We start from the raw sequence: 21,495 nt of genomic DNA on the forward strand, positions 1-21,495 counted from the left end.
TGTCTAGTGCCTAGTGCTTAGTGCGTAGTGTCTAGTGCCTAGTGGTTAGTGCTTAGTGCTTAGTGCCTAGTGCTTAGTGCCTAGTGGTTAGTGCCTAATGCCTAATGCTTAGTGCCTAGTGCCTAGTGGTTAGTGTCTAGTGCCTAGTGGTTAGTGCCTAGTGCTTAGTGCTTAGTGCCTAGTGCCTAGTGGTTAGTGCCTAATGCCTAATGCTTAGTGCCTAGTGGTTAGTGCTTAGTGCCTAGTGCCTAGTGGTTAGTGCCTAATGCCTAATGCTTAGTGCCTAGTGGTTAGTGCTTAGTGCCTAGTGGTTAGTGTCTAGTGCCTAGTGGTTAGTGCCTAGTGGTTAGTGTCTAGTGCCTAGTGGTTAGTGCCTAGTGTCTAGTGGTTAGTGCCTAGTGGTTAGTGCCTAGTGGTTAGTGCCTAGTGGTTAGTGCCTAGTGCTTAGTGCTTAGTGCCTAGTGCCTAGTGTCTAGTGCCTAGTGGTTAGTGCCTAGTGCTTAGTGCTTAGTGCCTAGTGTCTAGTGCCTAGTGGTTAGTGCCTAATGCCTAATGCTTAGTGCCTAGTGGTTAGTGCCTGGTGTCTAGTGGTTAGTGCCTAGTGTCTAGTGGTTAGTGCCTAGTGGTTAGTGCCTAGTGGTTAGTGCCTAATGCCTAATGCTTAGTGTCTAGTGGTTAGTGCCTAGTGGTTAGTGTCTAGTGGTTAGTGCCTAGTGGTTAGTGCCTAATGCCTAATGCTTAGTGTCTAGTGGTTAGTGCCTAGTGGTTAGTGCCTAGTGGTTAGTGCCTAGTGCTTAGTGCGTAGTGCCTAGTGCCTAGTGTCTAGTGGTTAGTGTCTAGTGGTTAGTGCCTAGTGCTTAGTGCTTAGTGCCTAGTGCCTAGTGGTTAATGCCTAATGTTTAGTGCCTAGCACTTAGTGCCTAGTGGCTAGCGCTTAGTGCCTAGTGCCTAATGTTTAGTGGCTAGTGCCTAGTGGTTAGTGCCTAGTGCCTAATGTTTAGTGGCTAGTGCCTAGTGGTTAGTGCCTAACGTTTAGTGGCTAGTGGTTAGTGCCTAGTGCCTACTACTTCCCGTCCATATATGGGAGAAGTGTGAAGTTCTGTACATGGAATGCCATGTATGACATACTGCCTGAATGTGTATGACATAACTCTGATGTATTGTAAGAACACATCATAATAATAATAATAACAATAGATTTGACCTGAGACTTCTGTTACCCTAGATAGTCTCTGTAGATCTAGTGGAGGATAAACTGTTAGGTTTGAGCTCTCCTCTGTAAAAGGTATTCATAAACACGAGGTGACACCCGTCATAAGCATGTGTGACCAGTGTACAGTAGCATGCAGTTCAATGAACATGAACAAAGTCTGCTAATGGAGTCTACCAGTCACTTGCAGTTGTGACTTGTTCAGTGTCAGTGTGATGGCATATCTAAACGATAGTTGGAGAACTGTTTATACATCGAATAGCATCAGGCAGCAGGATGATTCGGGATGAATTTCTAATGATGAATTTCACATGACATGAATGTTCAGTTCAAAAGTATCAGTTGCGGTCAGACAATAACATTACACAGACACCATTCCATTGCTGTGATGCTGCTGATAAATCCTTCTTACAGGAATAATTCTACATCGGAAAACATCTAGACCCCTACTGAATCCACATTAAAGGTCCTGACATGACATCACATTTTGATGGGGTCACTTGTTTCCGTGCCCCAAGATGCATTGCACAACATAGTATAACTCACACACCGTCCACACACATACACGCTGGAACGAAGGTCTCAGGCTGTGTTGGACGACCACTGGTCCACGGCCCACCCTGACCGTGGAGAAGTTGTTGCATTAGCAGAGGACGTACAGAACGTGGGGTCCAACTCTCCGCGGCTGGATGAGGGAGCGTGTGTGCTGTGTGAGGCGCCCGGGCCTGTGTTCCCTACAGTATGAAGAGGATCACAGTTCATGGTTATGGGGGGGTGGAGGCCTAGACTGGGGCCTAGAAACAAATTAAGCACAGATTAATACCATTCCTTGTTTCGTTCCATGCATGACAGTGAGCCCGTCCTCCGATATCTACCTCCACCAGCATCCCCTGGTATAATGTGAAATGAGGTCTGATATGAGTATTAGTGTATTACTGCAATAATATTAGTGTAGTAATATACTCACTAGTAATATACTTACTACTACTTACTTAATTACTACACACGGACACACACACAAAACACACACACACACACACACACACACACACACACACACACACAAGCCATCTATGGTGGGAATAACTACTTTAGTTAGGGTGTTCTTTCAGAGCAGGAAGTCCAGTGGAGTATTTTAATGAGGCTGATTCCTGTGAAATTAGTCTACACTAATATTATTAGTATACTACTAGTAGAACCATGGATCAAGCCAGTGTTCTTCCAGGGCTGGGGTAAAGGTACTGGAGGACCTTAGATCAACCCAGTGTTCTTCCAGGGCTGGGATAAAGGTACTGGAGGTTTGCTAGATTCCTCAGCCTGCCAAGCGAGAGAGGGAGAGCCACATGACAGAGCCGGGTGGATCCCACACACACGTTGCCTTTTATGGACTTGTTGACAGAGACGGCTGGTGGGCTGCAATCATTCAACCCTGGTCTTAGCATCAGCGATCAAAGACCAATGAAACACACAGACCAACATCCAGTCTCTTTACTGTGATGTAGGTTGTATCTATAGGATCTATAGACCAGTGAAACACACACATCAACATCCGGTCTCTTTACTGTGATGTAGGTTCTATCTATAGGATCTATAGACCGGTGAAACACACAGACTAAATGTCCAGCCTCTTAACAGTGATGTAGGTTGTATCTATAGGATCTATAGACCAGTGAAACACACACACCAACATCCGGTCTCTTTACTGTGATGTAGGTTCTATCTATAGGATCTATAGACCAGTGAAACACACAGACTAACTGTCCAGCCTCCTTACTGTGATGTAGGTTCTATCTATATAGGCAGACCAACAGTCCATACTCTTTACTGTGATGTAGGTTATATCTATATAGACAGACCAACAGTCCATACTCTTTACTGTGATGTAGGTTATATCTATATAGACTGACCAACTGTCCAGCCTCTTTACTGTGATGTAGGTTCTACCTATAGGGTCTATAGGGCTGTTAGATTATGTTGGACAATAACACGGTGCTCGACCCCCTGACGCCTCACGTGATTCTAATTCAATTAAACTGAGTCACTGAACCGTGGACTACCTGTCAGTGTTGTGTTTCCTCTCTTATTTCTTTCTTTCGTTCTCTCTCTCTCTCCTCTTTTTCATTCTTTCTTTGTCTTGTGTTTATGTCTTACTCTCTCTCTGTCTCTCCCATTGTCTCTTTTGCTCTCAAACAAACTCTCTCGTTATTTATTTCTCTGTGTACTTATTTATTTTCTCTCTGTAATGATGTATTCTCTCTCTCTCTCTCTCTCTCTCTCTGTCTCTCTGTCTCTCTCTCTCTGTCTCTCTCTTTCTCCCCCCCAGTGGGGAGTCTGGTGCAGGGAAGACAGAGAACACCAAGAAGGTGATCCAGTACCTGGCCGTGGTGGCCTCCTCCCACAAAGGCAAAAAGGACACCAGTGCTGTAAGTATAAACCATGTCAACAGGGAAGGCTGGTGGAGGTAGAAATCAGCGGACGGGGGGTAATTGTGGAATGATGTGTTTGATATCATTCCTCATTCCATTCCGTCCATTAAAATGAACCAGCCCTTTCCGATGTCTACCTCCATCAGCCTCCATTGCATGTCAACCATAGTGGAGACTAAACATGTTTCAGAAGTGGCCATTGTGTTTCAAAGTTGGGAACCTCCCTGATCAGTTTCCCTGCTCATAATGGGAGAGTTGGCCAGTGTTTTAGGAAACGGTTTAATCCCTGTATCGCCATTTCCTCCAAATAGCAGCAACAATCAGGAACACAGTTTGCTTACGTGAGTAACGGCCTCTAAATGTTTGTTTGCGTGTGACGTGTGTGCGTGTTTCTCCTGTAGGCTAAGGACATGCATGCGACGAATGGTTCACTCTTGAGTTACGAAAATATTACCTCAGATATTTTTTCTCCTATCCACCTATCAAAATACCCCATCTTTTTGTTCATGAGCTCAAAATAACACAGAAAACGTACCATAACTAATGTGGAAATACCTGTCTGAAGCCCCATAGCATAGCATAACAGTCTCCGCAATAACTCTCCAGTAGCACAGGTTGCTAATCAATTGCTAATAAAATTCCAATAATTGCATGAAAACAGATTTCCCTATTTACATGCAGTTTTTGCTCTCCAAATACAATGTTTGGGATAATGTGTGGGTTTAGTACTACTGTAGCTGTCTATCCCCAATCTGAGATTCTATATAGTTGTATGTGTTGTTTGTATTAGTTAGTTGTTTGTTTACCAAAACACCATTTCACTGCCGGGGGTCGGAGCCCGGCATTGAAACGGTCCCACCACCAATCACAGTGTGAGCATGCCCATCTCCTTTTCCTGTCGATCAAACGACATCATATCCTGTCACAGACTCATCCCCCCTCATCTCCCTCCTCCTCCCTCCTCCACCTCCACCTCACCTGCCATCCATCCGTGGCGTGGCGACGTCTTTTCCCCCGTAGAGTTTGTAGTCGTTCACTTGCACAAGTGTGGATCACAACAACACCATAATCAGGGCTCTTGGAGGTGCCTCCGCGCGCTCTTAAGCCCTGATTAAAAAACCTTGTTGCACTTTTTAGACAGCTCTCCAGCTGGAGGGAATAGTGTCCACGGACGTGATAGCGGGGGGCGTTTTTTTTTTTTTTGGGGGGGGGGTGGGTAGGGAGTGAGTGGGAGTGTATGTAACAGGGGGGGGGGGGGGGGGGGGATTGACCTGCCAGTCAAGAGGATTAACTGGCAGGTTAAAACTGTGTTTGTCTTTGCCATTATCCTCAGACCTTCAGGGTGGTTCCTCAGGAGGGCTGCAGAATAGACTCACTGGGCGTTTAAAAGCCCTCTACCAAACCTAAATATCCTGGTTTACAGAAGAATGTCTCTGTCTATCTATCGTTCTCGCTCTCTTTCTCTCTCCCTCCCTCTCTTCTTCCCCTCCTCTCTTATCTCTCCATCTCCTGGGGTATTTCAGTAGGCTTGTAGAGCCATTCTTCCTGTCCTGTAATTTTCTTGCTGTTTTCTCTGTTTTCTCTTCTCCCTGGGGTTTTTTCTGTCTCTTTTTCTCATCAGTGACTGACTGAAGCAAGCAGGACCTGCTCTCCCGTTGCCAACGGTGAAATGTACCCAAATGTACCTGTTCTGTTGAGTAACTCTTTCTTCTTCTGTTCTGTTTCTTTCTTCGGTTTATCCCTCGCTGGTATTTCAGTGGTATGTGAATCTGTGAAAAAAGAAGATTAAGCTGCACTTAGTTGCAAGTAATAAGTAGTTTACTCATAGAACTAGATCTCAAGCACATGTGACTGGGGAAAGTGTTTGCACACCTCTGAACACACCTACTATAAATCATTTACCTCAAACTATCCGGAGGTAGGACACATTCTCCTCATGTTACCTCTGAAAACATTCCCTCTAAACCCAGGTGTAAAGACCAAACAAGATATCACGCTACTGTAATCTACATGGAATCAAGACAAGTCAACCTTTGTTATCCCATAGGTGGACACACAAATCGAATAAAACTTTATTTATACAGCAACAACACACAGTACAAAACACAGCTAGGTGGTTAGCGTCAATAGCCTAGGCCTGCAACACACACACACACACACACACACACACACGCACACACACACACACACACACACACACACACACATACACACACACACACACACACACACACACACACACACACACAGACACACACACACACACACACACACATACAGTACACAGAGAGAACCAGAAGAGCCTTATTAAGTGAGAGCGAGTTTGGCAGAGGTCTTCTGTCTCTGACCCGATGCTAGGCTAACTAAGTGCCTTTGATCATAGGGATTAGCGTTAGCCTAACCGATGGGGTGTCTGGCTTCGTTACAACACTACCTCCTCTTTACCTAGGACCACGGCACGGACATTGCAGCATTCACATTATAGTAAAAGAAGGTATATATCAGATGATGGCTTGATGAACGCCTCCTATACATGGACGCCTCCTATACATAGGTCTGGTCCAGAATCACCAGAGGCCCCTACTCTCTCTCTCTCTCTCTCTCTCTCTCTCTCTCTCTCTCTCTCTCTCTCTCTCTCTCTCTCTCTCTCTCTCTCTTTCCCTTTCCCTTTCTCTCCCTTCCCCTCTCTCTTCCCCTTCCTCTCTCTCTTCCTCTCCCTTCCTCTCTCTCTCCAGACCAACAACACCTTTGACTTGGCACAGCATCACTCTAAAAATGTCCTCATTTTCACAATCTGTCAGTTTGAGGCAGATTGCTAGTGACATAAGTCTGCTTGTTAGTATGTGTGTCTTCAGTGCATTGAGCCTAATAGGAGATTAGTTGGGCCATTTTGTCCACTCAGGTCTATCCTAATATAATACCCAGTCACACAATATATCAGTATTGATATAAAGAGCGATAGACAGTTTGGTTTGGTCTTAGAATCTATCTCATTTCTCACATTATCATCAGCAATGCCTTGTTCTGAAGGTGGACTTCTATATATCTTCATCCTTTCTTTCTTTCTATAACCCTATCACAGAAATGAAGGTTTCATGTAATAATATTTCTTGACAATATCCTCTTCAGGGGGAGTTGGAGAAGCAGCTTCTGCAGGCTAACCCTATCCTGGAGGCCTTCGGAAACGCCAAGACCATCAAAAACGACAACTCTTCACGATTTGTAAGTTTGTCCCCATTGTAGAAACAAGCGAATACAGTCTTTGAGTGGTTTACAGAGTAACACGGTCATTTTATTCCATGTTCAGTCACCAAAAGGAGTTCTACTGTGTTTGACTTGACCACCATATTTGGTCGTTTTACTTTGCTATGTTAAGTTGTGTAACCTACCGTAATCTTGTGCAATATGTTACCTACTGTACATAACAGGGGAGGCTGGTGGAGGTCGAAATCGGAGGACGGGCTCATCGTAATGCATGGGATGGAATTGTGTCATCCTCATGATTCCATGCATTACAATGAACCCATCCTCCAATCTGTACGTCCACCAGCCTCCCCTGCTACATACTGTAACCATTTCCTCCTTCTTCAGGGTAAATTCATCCGCATCAACTTTGATGTGACTGGATACATCGTGGGAGCCAACGTTGAGACTTGTATCCTGACACAGTGTGACACATACAGCACTTTCCGGCTGATTCCGCTGCTCGGTGCTCACACTGGGAACAGGGCGGCTGTATCTCCTGTGTTTGATCTGTCAACATTCCAAACCTGCAGAGCCTGGAGTGTTCACACATTCCTGCGAGTTGTGTCAGGCGTTGACATGTGACCGGCGGTCAACACAGGGAGGTCGTCGGCACCGGGGCAGTGACACAGTGTCAGTCAGACAAAAGATACAGTCATTAATACCTTGTCGTCAGTTCGATGGTCTCTGAGTTCCCAGGGAATGTCGTTCGTCACAAATAAGATGAGCCGAATACTGTTTTCCCATCACATTGAGTTTGCAGGAAGGATCAGGGATTGAGACAAGCACATTAGAATTCAGGGGTGCCGCCATCATATATAACATGTTGCAAACTATGAAAACTGTAGAGAAAAACTGTAAGTGGAAGATTTTGGTTGTTATAGAGTTTCCCATGAGACTGTTTTCTCTCAAGCTTTAATTCCAAACTCATCATCATCATAATCTCCTTGATGGTAACCTGACCTCAGATCTTCTGGAGAAGTCTCGCTGTATCCGACAGGCCAAGACTGAGAGGTCCTTTCACATCTTCTACTACATGGTGGCAGGTGTCCAGGGAAAGTTACGTGGTACGGTTAAGATTGCTGACAAGTTTGATAATAACTCTTGGTAGATGGTAGATTTGCAATGCAACTTGCTGTGGACATATGGAGGAATGTATGCATGCATACACCTTCTGGAAGTGTTTATTATTTGATATCAAGCCAATACTTGCATACTCAACCCTGGTCTTGGTCTGAGTACTGCAGAATGTTTTGTTCCAGCTCAGCAGTGACACACCTGATTCAGCCAATCAAGGTTTTGAAGATCAGTTGATAAGTTCGATCAGTTGTGATAGCACCAGGCTGGGACAAAAAACAGGGCCCTCATTGATCAGACATGACTAGTAGAACTGTCCCCTCATTGATCAGGCATGACTAGTAGAACTGTCCGCTCATTGATCAGACAGAACTAATAGAACTGTCCCCTCATTGATAAGACCAAACTAGTAGAACTGTCCCCTCATTGATCAAGCAGAACGAGGAGAACTGTCCTCATTTAACAGACATGACTAGTAGAACTGTCCTCTCATTTATCAGACATGACTAGTAGAACTGTCCTCTCATTTAACAGACATGACTAGTAGAACTGTCCTCTCATTTAACAGACATGACTAGTAGAACTGTCCTCTCATTTATCAGACATGACTAGTAGAACTGTCCTCTCATTTAACAGACATGACTAGTAGAACTGTCCTCTCATTTAACAGACATGACTAGTAGAACTGTCCTCTCATTTAACAGACATGACTAGTAGAACTGTCCCTTCAGACACTAAAACGAGTTTGTTCTTCCAGAGGAGGTTCTGTTGGAGAGCTTCAGCAACTACTCCTTCCTGGTGGCGGGCCATGTCCAGCTCCCTGGCCAGTCGGACGAGGAGATGTACGAGGAGACCATGGAGGCCATGGTCATCATGGGCTTCACCGAAGAGGAGAGGACAGGTACATGGACACACTGAACCTGAATGTCTGCGCCCTAGGAGTGATAGAACTAGACTGTCACCTAATTGATTCCCTCATTCCCTCGTCCCTATTCCCTATAAACGTCTATATGACACCCAGGAGGTGATTCCGGACGCAGCCCTAGGCTTATGATGTAGGCTCCATAGTGCACATGAAATGTTACGTCGGCCATTTTGGATCTGTTTTGGCAGTGTGTTTCACCTGTTGCCCTTCTCTGTGTCCCACAGGCATCCTGAAGGTGTGCTCTACCGTGTTGCAGCTGGGGAACATTGAGTTCAAGAAGGAGAGAAACCAGGAGCAGGCTACCATGCCCGACAACACAGGTCAGAGAGTGAGGGTGGTCACATGGCAAATAATTAACATCCAGTGATGTCACTGTCTTTCAAATTCAATTAAATCAATCACATTTTATTTAGAATGTTCAGTTTAAACAATTCAAATATATTTCTCAAATATATCATTCAAATATATCAAATCTCATAGGTGCAGTCTTTATTAGTTCATTGGTTTTTCAGCATTACAGGTTCGTCAAAAACAAAAACAAAAACAAACAAAAAACGTACTTTTCTGTAAAAAATATATCTATGTTGAATAAATAAGACAATTTTTAAAATCTCTTAATTTAAATTCATCCAGCGGCCCAGAAGGTGTGCCATCTGCAGGGCATCAACGTGACGGACTTCACCCGCGCCATCCTGACACCACGCATCAAAGTGGGCCGAGAGGTGGTCCAGAAGGCCCAGACCAAAGAGCAGGTGAACACACATATACAGTACATTTACAATAACCCCTTTACAAGTATGAACTCCATACAAATTATTTTGTTATGAATAGGGCCTTGGAGCTTTTCCTGGTCATGTGACAGGGTTAGGAAAGGGAACAGCCTTGGCCCCAGCTCTGAGTATTCTCAAGACCCCATTTGTGCCGACTTGTTCCCTCTTTCACCAGCTGCTATCACATAGAACCATTTTACTGCATTGTATCCTCATTCATTAGTTTGTAGCCATGTTGAGATAGTCAATTCACTCCTCAAGTTGAAATACCGTCACCCATGCCATAGAAGTTTCTAGCTGTGTTGGAAATGAAGATGAGGAAGGAGATACCTGTGACACGTATCCTGTTATATACCTTTCTGTTTCCTGTCAGGCTGACTTTGCGACAGAGGCCCTGGCCAAGGCCATGTATGAGCGTCTGTTCCGCTGGCTGCTGTCCCGCATCAACAAGGCTCTGGACAAAACCAAGCGCCAGGGAGCTTCCTTCCTGGGAATCCTTGATATCGCCGGCTTTGAGATCTTTGAGGTAAACACATACACACACACACACACACACACACACACACACACACACACACACACACAGAAACGGGTCTCATACCGTACATGGTGGAGACATCCTCAACATCACTGGGTTTGAGATCTTTCAGGTAAGGGAGTCTCATACTGGAGTCTCATTTACTAACCTCTAGGCTTTAGATGAGTAAATAAGAAGTATGAGAAAAAGAAGAAGAAGAAGAAGAAGAAGAAGAAGAAGAACAGCCCATAGGGTAGGAGCCTATCTCCTCTTTCTTTAGCGTGAGACAGCTTGATGTACACCCCCTGGACAGGACAGCTAGAGAGTGGAGTAGTAACTTAGTAAAAAGTGGAAATTCCTTCATAGCAGCACATAAGTACAAAGTAATTACACACAGTACATTGTTTGGTGAACAGGACAAAGGCATGAAAGCTAAAAGCCATGATTATCCAATTGAACATAAAGATACATGAAGGAATATCCTTATCGTATGATATCGTACAGTTCTGTGACAGAACGGAAGCACATATATTGTCTACGAACAAACAACCGTTAAAATGTTTCGGTCGTTTCCTTGCCATCTCGTTCACAGGACAACTCGTTTGAGCAGCTGTGCATCAACTACACCAACGAGAAGCTGCAGCAGCTGTTCAACCACACCATGTTCATCCTGGAGCAGGAGGAGTACAGCAGGGAGGGCATCGAGTGGAACTTCATCGACTTCGGTCTGGACCTGCAGCCCTGCATCGAGCTCATCGAGAGGCCGGTAAGTGGGGGAAAAACAGCCCATGTGGACACACACACACACACACACACACAAACACACACGCCTTACTCCAAAGAGCTTTACAATGGCCTCTCATTCACCCATTCACACATCAATGACAATGGCAAGCTACCACGCAAGGCGCCGGCCCACTCATTGGGAGCAATTTGCGGTTCAGTGTCTTTCTCAAGGACACCTCGACATGTGGCCAGCCAGGGTTCGAACCGCCGATCTGCTGACCTTTGCGATCATTAGACACCAGCTCTACCTCCTGCGCCACAGCCACTTTACTACGTGCTTTACTAAGTACATTTACCATAGGACATATCTGATCATTTACTGTATAATACTATAAAATAAAGTGCTAATTTATGGTGTTTTCTAGAACAATCCCCCAGGCATCCTGGCTCTTCTGGATGAAGAGTGCTGGTTCCCCAAGGCCACTGACGTCTCCTTCGTAGAGAAGCTGATGAACACACAGGGAAACCACATGAAGTTTGCCAAACCCAAACAGTTGAAATCTAAGACCGAGTTCTCAGTGCAGCACTACGCTGGAAAGGTGTGTAATGGTTTCACTTCAATAGTGTTTTTTCACTTTCTGATATGGGTTGTGTATGAGGTGTGTTAAAGGTATAGTTCACCAAAAATCCTTACCCTGAAATGGGTCTATAGACACGACAGACTTCAATCCAGACTTTGGTTCTGTTTATCTGAGCACTGTCACTGTAAGGATCCCTTTCAATCAAAATCACTACTGTATTTTTCTTTTATTGTAAACTGTTACGGCGTACTATAATTGTTTTTCTCAAAATCCCTTTAAATTTGGACTACACTCTCTGCATTTGGACTACACTCTACAATCTGTTATCTGCTAAATGAACTGAGTTGACTGTGTGATGTTTGGGGATTTAGGTGGACTACAATGCTACTTCTTGGTTGACAAAGAACATGGACCCCCTGAATGACAACGTCCTTCAGCTCCTCAACAACTCCTCCAGTGCGTTTATTCAGGACCTCTGGAAAGATGGTAAGTCCAGTTTGCCTTTTCACATTTACAGGACTTCACCTTTATCCAAGTTAGTCTCACTGAGATACAATCTCTTTTTCAAGAGAGATCTAAGGGCTTAGGCATAGAGCTCTTGGGATCTTTGGTTTATTATTTTCATTCTGTGTGGCTGATCTTGACTGGAAACATTGCCTGTGACTGTGAAACTCCTTGTGCATTAACCCAACCTTAAACAAATAAAGATGGCCTACAGTATTCAAATAATATATGAAAGCTATAATATTATTTGTATTCATTTGATCGCAGATGTTTCATCCATAAAGCCTTCATCACCATTTTCATTTGGAAAAGATGAATGCCCAATTGACAAATTAACTCAATAAATGAACTCAACTAATTTACTCAACCCCTGTCGTGCCCTGTGTCACAGCGGACCGCGTGGTCGGCCTGGACACGATGGCCAAGATGGACAGCTCCATGCCCAGCGCCTCCAAGACCAAGAAGGGAATGTTCCGGACCGTGGGTCAGCTCTACAAGGAGTCCCTCGCCAAGCTTATGACCACCCTGCACAACACGCAGCCCAACTTTGTCAGATGCATCATCCCTAACCACGAGAAGAGGGTAGGCTAGACAGTGTTCACTTGAATCAATGTCATTTGATTGTCAAATTTCACCCTAATCCTTTTTTAAATTATTATTATTACTTACAGTATTTGCCTTGTCCCTTGAGGCAACATTCCGTTTGTATTTCTATATGTGTATATATATTGAGGTGTAGCTGTTTGTTGACGCAGAGAAGGTGCAAGTCATCCCTCTCTAATAGGAAAGAAAATGGCTTAAATTCGATTAGCGACAACACTGACTGGCTGACAAAAGCAGCTTTGGTTGTTGTAGATTAAGTGTTTTGGAATGTCTTAGCAAATACCTTAAACCCTTGTTTTAGAGCCAACCCAAGCAACAACTTTCTTTGTTTACATACATTCCGATTATCTGTATGGCGTGTACACAGGAAACACGCAATGAAACAGGCGAGGCTGGTGGAGGTAGAAATTGGAGGATGGGCTCATTGTAATGCATGGAATGGAATTCGGAGGACTGTGTTTGATACCATTTTATGCATTACAATAAGCCTGCCCATTTATAACAGCCCATTTATAACAGCCTCTCCTGCAATCAAAAGAAAACACATTGTTCTCCCTTCAACAGGCAGGGAAGCTGGACGCCCATCTGATCCTGGAGCAGTTGAGGTGTAACGGTGTTCTGGAAGGGATCCGTATCTGCAGGCAGGGCTTCCCCAACAGGGTCGTCTTCCAGGAGTTCAGACAGCGGTAAGTCGATCTGAACAGAACTTACTTCTGTATGTCTTTGGGTCTTAGAAAAGCGCTGTATACGTTTAATGTGTTCTTACATTTTTATGTATTAGTTTTAGTTTAGTTTAGTTTATTCTCCCTGTGGGGACATTTTGTTTGCAGCATCATGTGACGATTAAAAGGTGTTACAAACAAGACAATAATACTGTCTTCATATACAGTGCACATATCTGCTCTAAGAAATGTGTATATTAAATATGTTCCTCTCTCTTTCAAAATCTTAATATGTCATCATGTCATTTGTCTTCATATACAGTATTGCACATGCTGTAGCTGCCCCAAGAAATGTGATTTATGTATTAAATCTATACATTTTCTGTATGCTTCAATCCCCACTCAACAGTTATGAGATCCTGGCGGCTAATGCTATCCCCAAGGGATTCATGGATGGCAAACAAGCTTGCTGTCTCATGGTAAGATGTCTTCCCCGCTAGCCACAGTTTCCGGTCTCTCAACTGCATTTCCAGCCGACCACACAGTCTACTGTGACATGGGACGGGTTGAGTTAATTAGTTCATTCGAAACAAAAATGGCAGCAAAGGCTTTAACGAGGAAACATGTTTTTGACACTTCTGCTACGAATACAAAAGATGATTGACTTGATGATTGATTGGCATGTGGGTGACGGCCGGCCATCTTTATTTGTCTAAGGTGTTTAAGTTAATACACACAAAAAAAGTGTTGGCGCTCCATGTTTCCAGTCAAGATCATGTTTCTAGTCACATAAAAGTGTATAAATAATATCCTCACATGAGCTCACTGTTACAGAAGCATAGGCTACCACTAAAGCCACACTCCAAGAAAAACAGTCAACAGTTTCCCTTTTTTAACATTCACTTCCTGTCTGTGTAGATCAAACACCTGGATCTGGACCCTAACCTGTACAGGATTGGTCAGAGTAAGATCTTCTTCCGTACGGGTGTGTTGGCCCAGCTGGAGGAGGAGAGAGATCTGAAGATCACTGTGGTCATCATCGCCTTCCAGTCTCAGGCCAGAGGATATCTGGCCAGAAAGTGAGAAATGATGACGTTGCTTTAATACAATGTTAACCCAGTTTGATAGAATCTGTGTGTGTGTGTGTGTGTGTGTGTGTGTTTGTGTTTGTGTGAGTTTGACAGGTTTGAATAAGGTTGATTAGTAGCCACTGATTCTGACACATGCATGCACGCACACACACACACACACACACAAAACACACAATGGGGTAGCGGTGGCTTTGTGGATAATGTGACGATCAGAACATCATGAGTTTGTGTCTCACCTGGGAACACCACCCTAAGTTGCTCCAGAGACTGTCCCTGTAATCTCTAATTACAGTCGCTTCAGATAAATGTAAAAAAAAAAGAAGAAAGAAAAAGTACACAAACACACAATAGTATTTATCTGAGCCGATAGTTCCTTATTCCACTTGTGTAATAACAACTCCACATACCATGCAATTACCTAATAACTAAGCAACAGTGTTATATACGATGTTGTTACTAGAGTAATTACAGTGTTACTACAAGGGTATAAGGGCTACTTCATGCATTGTAAAGTGCGACACAGTGGTGAAAGTCGGTTAATCTCCTGTGTTTCAACAGGGCCTTCGCTAAGAGACAGCAGCAACTGATGGCCATGAAGGTGATCCAGAGGAACTGTGCTGCCTACCTCAAACTCAGAAACTGGCAGTGGTGGAGACTCTTCACCAAGGTAAGGACGTAACAACAATACACATCTGGGGAGGCCGGTGGTGGCTGAAATCGGAGGACAGGCTCATTGTAATGCATGGGACGGAATGAAGAATGTTATTAATCGTGTGTGTTGGATACCATTCCTCATTCCATTCAATGCATTACAATGAGCCAGTCCTCTGACCTCTGAGCCTCCACCAGCCTCCCCTGCGTCTTACACCCCCGCCAGTTTTGCTTTTCCTTCAACCTTTTGGCTTCCGTAGAACTCAGTAGAAAAGGCACCGTTGGGTGTGGATTTGGGCGGCCTCTCTGCCTGAGAGAAACACAGAACACACACACACACACACACACACACACACACACACACACACTCACACTCACACTCACACTCACACTCACACTCACACTCACACTCACACTCACACACACACACACACACACACACAGGCCTCAGGGCATAAGGGAAACACTGGCTGACGTACAGTCGCGTCTCCCACCTGCAGGTCAAGCCTCTGCTGCAGGTGACCCGGCAGGAGGAGGAGATGGGCATGAAGGATGAGGAGCTGCAGAAGGCCAAAGAAGACGCAGTGAAGTACGAGAGCGAGCTGAAGGACATCGTCCTCAAACACACAACGGTATGTAGGGGAACAGCCAACAGTAGTACCAGCCCTTGTAGGGGTAGTCTTTGGAGGTATTCCGTTGCCTCTTTCAGATATTCTTTTAACATTCTTTGCGAATGATATTCCCATGAATTGAACAAAATATTGGCAACGCAGGTTTATTTATCCTCTACTTCTTCTCAAGTAGGGGTTCCTCCCTCCTCAGACCTTCATCCTCCAATGAGTTTTGAGGAGATGTCGAGGACAGAGGGCGCAAAGAAACAAGGAAAGACTTTTGAGGTGTTACATATGAGCAAAGCCCGCCAGTCCCTGCTCTGTTAAGCCCCTTTCGCTTTTGCCCCCTTCGTGCGTGGCCTTTCCAGGTTTTGGAGGAGAGGAACGCGCTACAGGAGCAGCTCCAAGCAGAGACGGAGCTGTACGCCGAGGCTGAGGAGATGAGGGTGCGTCTGGGCGCTAAGAAGCAGGAGCTGGAGGAGATCCTCCACGAGATGGAGGCACGGCTGGAGGAGGAGGAGGACCGCGCCCAGGCGCTGCAGGTGGACAAGAAGAAGATGCAGCAGCAGATGCAGGTCTGGTTCTTCTATTTGTTCTACCTCTATGTCTTCTATTTGTTATATCTCTATGTCTTCTATTTGTTCTATCACTATGTCTTACGCTCAAGTTTTTACCTTGTTTTTTGGGGGGGTGGGTGGGGTGGGGGGTGGGGGGGCTGATTGGTAGATAGATTTAAAGTTCTATAAGATAGCATTGCTTGCATCATCTTGAATAACTTTTTTATTTTATTTAACCCAATCATATCTAATCCTAACCCTAACCCTAACCTCTCTCCTGATTGGAGGAATTGCATGAAAGAAAATATAATTAAAGAGTTGAAGTTTAGATAGTGGTGTTCAATACACTATAAATACAGCTTGAAATTAATTTTAATTGAGCTTTCAAAATGTTAAATATTATACTTTATATATTTCGGTACACACTCATTTATGGTTCCACTATGAATTCCACTGAAGTGGGGACATTAACTTAACATTAACATTAAATCGACATGCTCCTAAGTCAATGTTCCTCTGATGGCTGATGTTTAGGACCTGGAGGAGCATCTGGAGGAGGAGGAGGATGCTCGTCAGAAGCTGCAGCTGGAGAAGGTGGCATCTGAGGGGAAGATCAAGAAGTGTGAGGAGGACATCCTACTAATGGAGGACCAGAACAACAAGCTGCTAAAGGTGAGTTACACCTCAGGCATCATGGAAACTAGTTTGTTGGGGGAAATGAGACTGTTTATTAAGTCAATACGTGACGTTAGAATTATTAACGTCCTACTTCTGCCAGAACGGCACAGTCTCTGCCTATTGCATGGGCTACACCCAACTAAAGGTCAAGTCTCTCAGGAGGGTTTCGTTGGGGCACAGGATTACGTTTTGCTATCTGGCCTTCAGGCGGAGGGCCAAGTTGCGCTGGTAACTCAGGCTCCTCTTGTCCACATCTCCAGTCTAGGGCGAAGTTCCCTGGGTCGTTGTTGATATCCTTGTCTGCGTCGGCAGGAACGTTAGACCTCAGCAGATGATCTACGTGCACGCTGACTTGGCGATGACCCACCTGTACGGTGTAGGTTAGAGGGCCTTTACGGTGTAGGATAACACCTGAGTTCCACAGGCGCTTGGGATGGCGGAAATCACAGACCTTCACCCTCTCCCCCTCACTGAAGTGTCTGACAGGCCTTGAGTGCTTGTCATGGGCCTTCTTCTGCTGTAGTTGATGCTTAACTACAGTGTTTGACAGGTCTGGCTTCAGTAGTGTCAGGCGGGTGCGGGGTTGGCGTTTGAGGAACAGTTCAGCTGGTGTACGTTCAGTCACTGTGTGGGGGGTATTTCGGTAGCTGAACAAGAAGCGGGCAAGCCTCTGGTGAGTGGGCACAGCCTGAACCTCCTGCTTAGTCCAAGCCTTCTTGAAGATTTGCACAGCTCTTTCAGCTGCTCCATTTGAGGCTGGATGATACGGCGGTGATAATGTGTGTCTCGTCCCGTTGTTTCTCAGGAAAGTCTCAAACTGCGCTGAAGTGAAGGGAGGACCGTTGTCTGAGACCAGCTCTTTAGGAAGGCCATAAGCCGCAAACAGGTGTCTCAGTAGGTCGATGGTCTTCTCAGCTGTCATCAGCTGAGTAGGGAACACCTCCATCCACTTTGAGTGAACGTCCGTGACCACCAGGAAGTGCTGTTTGTTTATTTCAGCGTAATCCACATGAATACGCTCCCATGGTGCAGTGGCCCAGGACCACGGATAGAGGGGCGCAGCAGCAGGCTTGTTTCGGACTGCTTCACAGGAAGAACACTGACTGACACACTGCTGTATATCCTGGTCGAGCCCAGGCCACCACAGATAACTCCTGGCAAGAGCTTTCATCCGAGTGATCCCTGGATGACCCTCATGTAGATCTGAGAGCAATCTCTTCCTGAACTTGGGTGGCACCACTACTCTAGATCCCCAGAGTAAACATCCTTGATCAGTAGAGAGTTGGTCTTTCTTATCTGTGTAGGGACGAAGGTAAGGGTCACTCACATACGCTGGCCAGCCTGCCAGTGTCAAGTCCATCACCTTTGATAGGACCGGGTCTCGTCTGGTTTCCTCTGCTATGTCTGACGCAGATAGTGGCAACTCTTCGATGAGTGAGATCTGGAAAACAGCTGCATCATCTTGACCACCTGAGTCACTGTTGCATGGTAACCTTGATAAAGCATCTGCATTGGCATGGTCACCTGATTTTCTATATTCAATGTTATAGTCGTAGGCTAACAGGATCAGAGCCCACCTTTGCATGCGGAGAGCAGCCAATGTCGGAACAGCTGATTTAGGTCCTAGAATGACCAGGAAAGGCTTGTGATCTGTCAGCAACTGGAATTTTCTTCCATACAGATACTTGTGAAATTTCTTCACTCCATAGATTATGCTCAAAGCCTCTTTTTCAATTTGAGCATCATTTTGCTCACTGGGTGTGAGGGTTCGTGAGGCGAAAGCAATTGGATGTTCTTCGCCTGAGGGTAGGACATGTGATATGACGGCCCCAACTCCATACGGAGAAGCATCACACGCCAGTCTCAACTTCTTCTCAGGGTCGTAGTGCGCGAGCCACTTGCTCTGTAGTAGGCGCTGTTTGCAGGTCTGAAAAGCCTCTTCACATTGTGAGGACCATGTCCATTTGGTATCAGTCTGCAGTAGTTGGTGAAGGGGGTGCAGAATCGTTGACAGGTTTGCTACAAACTTGCCATAGTAGTTAAGGAGACCCAAAAATGATCTTAGCTCAGAGACATTAGTGGGTGCTGGTGCACTGACAATGGCCTCCACTTTGCTGTTTGTTGGGTGCTGACCTTGGCTATCGATCTTGTATCCAAGATACTCCACTGAGTCTTTGAGGAACTCACATTTCGACGGTTTCACTCTCACGCCACATTCTTCCAGTTTGCTCATCACCTTGTCCAGTACAGCCATGTGTTTTTCCAATGTGGGGTCTGTCACTAGAATGTCATCCAGGAAACAAACCACGTTGTCTATGCCATGTAAGATCTGGTCCATTGTTTTCTGGAATATCGCAGGGGCTGTTGAGATTCCATAGGCTAGACGATGGTACTTGTATAGCCCCTTGTGGGTGTTGACGACTAGATACTGTTCCGATTCTGAGTCTAGCATCAGCTGTTGATAAGCAAACGACAGGTCAAGCTTACTGAAAACCTTACCCCCGGCTAGGGTGGCGAACAGATCCTCGACGTTTGGCAGTGGGTATTCTTCCTTCTGAATACTCTGGTTTATTGTGACCTTGCAGTCTCCGCATATCCTCACACTGCGGTCTTTCTTGGGAACCACGACAATAGGGGCAGCCCAGTCGCTCCTATCCACTTTTGAGATGATGCCATTCTTCTCCAGGCGTTCTAGTTCCTTCTCTACAGCTTCCTTTAAAGCATAGGGAACAGGGCGGGGCTTGTGGAACCTAGGATTGGTTCCCTCTTGAACTCTGACCTTCGCTTGGAAACCCTGCATCTTTCCATAGCCATCCTTGAACAGTCCTTTGTGCTTCTCTAGCAGGGCTGTGAGTGTAGGTGTACTCACTGGCTTGTCATTTTTCACACTGAAGATCTCTGCCCAGTTCAGCTTTATCTGTTTCAGCCAGTTGCGGCCAAGTAAGGCTGTCTTGTCGCCTTTTACTATGAGCAGTGGTAACATCCACTCTCTTCCTTCATACTTGACCGGTACCTGTATCTGGCCTAACACAGGAATCCTGTCCCCCGTGTAAGATGAGAGACGGACTGCAGCTGGTTGGAGAGGGCACTGTTTCAGATGTTCTCTGTAGATATGTTCCGGAACTATGGTAACTGAAGCACCTGTGTCCAACTGCATACTCACTGGTTTTCCAGCTAACTCAATCTTTACATATATTCCCTCTTTGTGTCCTTCAGAGGTGTACATGTTGAATAGTTCAACTGTCTCAATTTCACCTTCCTCCTCTTCCTCTGACACATTGTGAGTTCTTCCTGTGTGTTTTGCACTTTTACACACCCTCTGCACGTGACCTGTCTTCCCACAGTTGTGGCATTTCTCATTAATGAACCTACAGTCACTGGGTCGGTGATTATCTCTTCCACACCGATAACAACCTTGCTTTGCTTTGTCCGATGCATACTGCGTTTTGTGTGCACATCTTGCACTTCTTGAGTCATGTACCTTGTGAACCTTCTGGCGTTCTGAGTGCTCCGACAGCTCCATGGTGTCCTTGTGGGCAAGCTCGAGTCCCAGGGCAATATCACAGGCTTTCTTGAATGTCAGATCCTTTTCTGTCAAAAGCCGTCTGTGATAGGCTTCACCTGTGAGACCACACACAAACTGATCTCGGAGAGCATCATTCAGACACTGGCCAAACTCACATGAACTAGCTAACCGTTTTAAGTAGGGATGCACGATATTATCGGCACCGATATGTATCGGCCCGATAATGGGAAATTAATGTTATTAAATATTTATCGGTTTTATAAAATGTTAGCCGATATAGAGCCGATAATATGAAGCCGGAAATATTTCTGCTTCCGGTTTCCGCGCTCATGATGCTGCGCCTGCGTACAGCCACGCAGTGTAGAGACGAGAGCGAAACATGTCTTCCCCGGTGTGGACATTCTTCAGAGTTTCTGAGGCAGATAGTGCGTTTGCAATTTGCAATACATGTTCGACAAAAGTTCGGAGAGGAGGGCAAAAACTCTACGAGTTACAACACAACGAATCTTATAAGTCACCTTAAGATTCACCATTGCAAGCACGCTGTATGGAAGGAATATCAAGCACTAGTAGCAGAAGGTAGCCTAGCCGCGAAAAAAAAAAGCTGCTGTGCCTATTGAACACGCATTTGAAAACTGCAGGAAGTTTACTCGAGACAGCTCAAAGGCTCAAGCAATCAATGAAAAAACAATGGAGTTTATGGCCCTTGACGACCAGCCTTTCTCTGTAGTAGAAGATAAAGGATTTCGCCAGCTAATTTCACATTTAGAGCCCCGGTATACACTCCCAAGCCGCCGCTATTTTGCAGACGTGTGCCTGCCTGCTCTGTATGATACAGTCGCCACACACAGCCATAGTCTGATCGATACTAGCGTAAGCCAGATAAGTTTTATCACAACCTACCTCATCCTCATGCACTAAAAGTAGCATAGCCCAGCCCTTTTCAGTTGCTTTATTAAGCATACTAGTGTAGCCTACTATGTGCCTATGTGTAAAAGTTCTCTAAAACTTTTGGTTCTATAAAAGTATTTATTTTTGTATTAACTGATGCACTTTATTTATTTATTTTTTGATATTTTATTTATGCATTTTCAATTTACAGGGATAGACAAGATGCACTTTATTTTTGACACTTTT

At 45.1% G+C, this 21,495-nt stretch overlaps 1 protein-coding gene across 2 annotated transcripts in view; it reads left to right on the forward strand.

Moving 5' to 3' along the window:
* myh11a (myosin, heavy chain 11a, smooth muscle) overlaps nucleotides 1–21,495 on the forward strand; it is a gene marked incomplete at its 5' end in the record, with an annotated part of 47,179 nt that overhangs the window by 9,236 nt on the left and 16,448 nt on the right. The window contains 20 exons of one of the 2 annotated variants that reach the window (XM_080523762.1): nucleotides 3,534–3,633; nucleotides 3,951–3,977; nucleotides 6,766–6,858; nucleotides 7,228–7,291; nucleotides 7,848–7,946; nucleotides 8,714–8,857; nucleotides 9,106–9,201; nucleotides 9,515–9,633; nucleotides 10,025–10,177; nucleotides 10,761–10,934; nucleotides 11,320–11,493; nucleotides 11,847–11,961; nucleotides 12,371–12,561; nucleotides 13,147–13,268; nucleotides 13,654–13,723; nucleotides 14,163–14,323; nucleotides 14,894–15,002; nucleotides 15,487–15,618; nucleotides 15,966–16,172; nucleotides 16,689–16,826. In XM_080523762.1, the coding sequence (XP_080379888.1) occupies nucleotides 3,534–3,633; nucleotides 3,951–3,977; nucleotides 6,766–6,858; nucleotides 7,228–7,291; nucleotides 7,848–7,946; nucleotides 8,714–8,857; nucleotides 9,106–9,201; nucleotides 9,515–9,633; nucleotides 10,025–10,177; nucleotides 10,761–10,934; nucleotides 11,320–11,493; nucleotides 11,847–11,961; nucleotides 12,371–12,561; nucleotides 13,147–13,268; nucleotides 13,654–13,723; nucleotides 14,163–14,323; nucleotides 14,894–15,002; nucleotides 15,487–15,618; nucleotides 15,966–16,172; nucleotides 16,689–16,826 (2,488 nt within the window). The remainder of the gene's footprint in view (nucleotides 1–3,533; nucleotides 3,634–3,950; nucleotides 3,978–6,765; nucleotides 6,859–7,227; nucleotides 7,292–7,847; nucleotides 7,947–8,713; nucleotides 8,858–9,105; nucleotides 9,202–9,514; nucleotides 9,634–10,024; nucleotides 10,178–10,760; nucleotides 10,935–11,319; nucleotides 11,494–11,846; nucleotides 11,962–12,370; nucleotides 12,562–13,146; nucleotides 13,269–13,653; nucleotides 13,724–14,162; nucleotides 14,324–14,893; nucleotides 15,003–15,486; nucleotides 15,619–15,965; nucleotides 16,173–16,688; nucleotides 16,827–21,495) is intronic. The other variant, XM_080523761.1, reaches the window with a different exon arrangement.

Source organism: Nansenia antarctica (assembly GCF_963989245.1).
Source record: "Nansenia antarctica genome assembly, chromosome: 2".
NCBI classification, from domain to species: Eukaryota; Metazoa; Chordata; class Actinopteri; order Argentiniformes; family Microstomatidae; genus Nansenia; species Nansenia antarctica.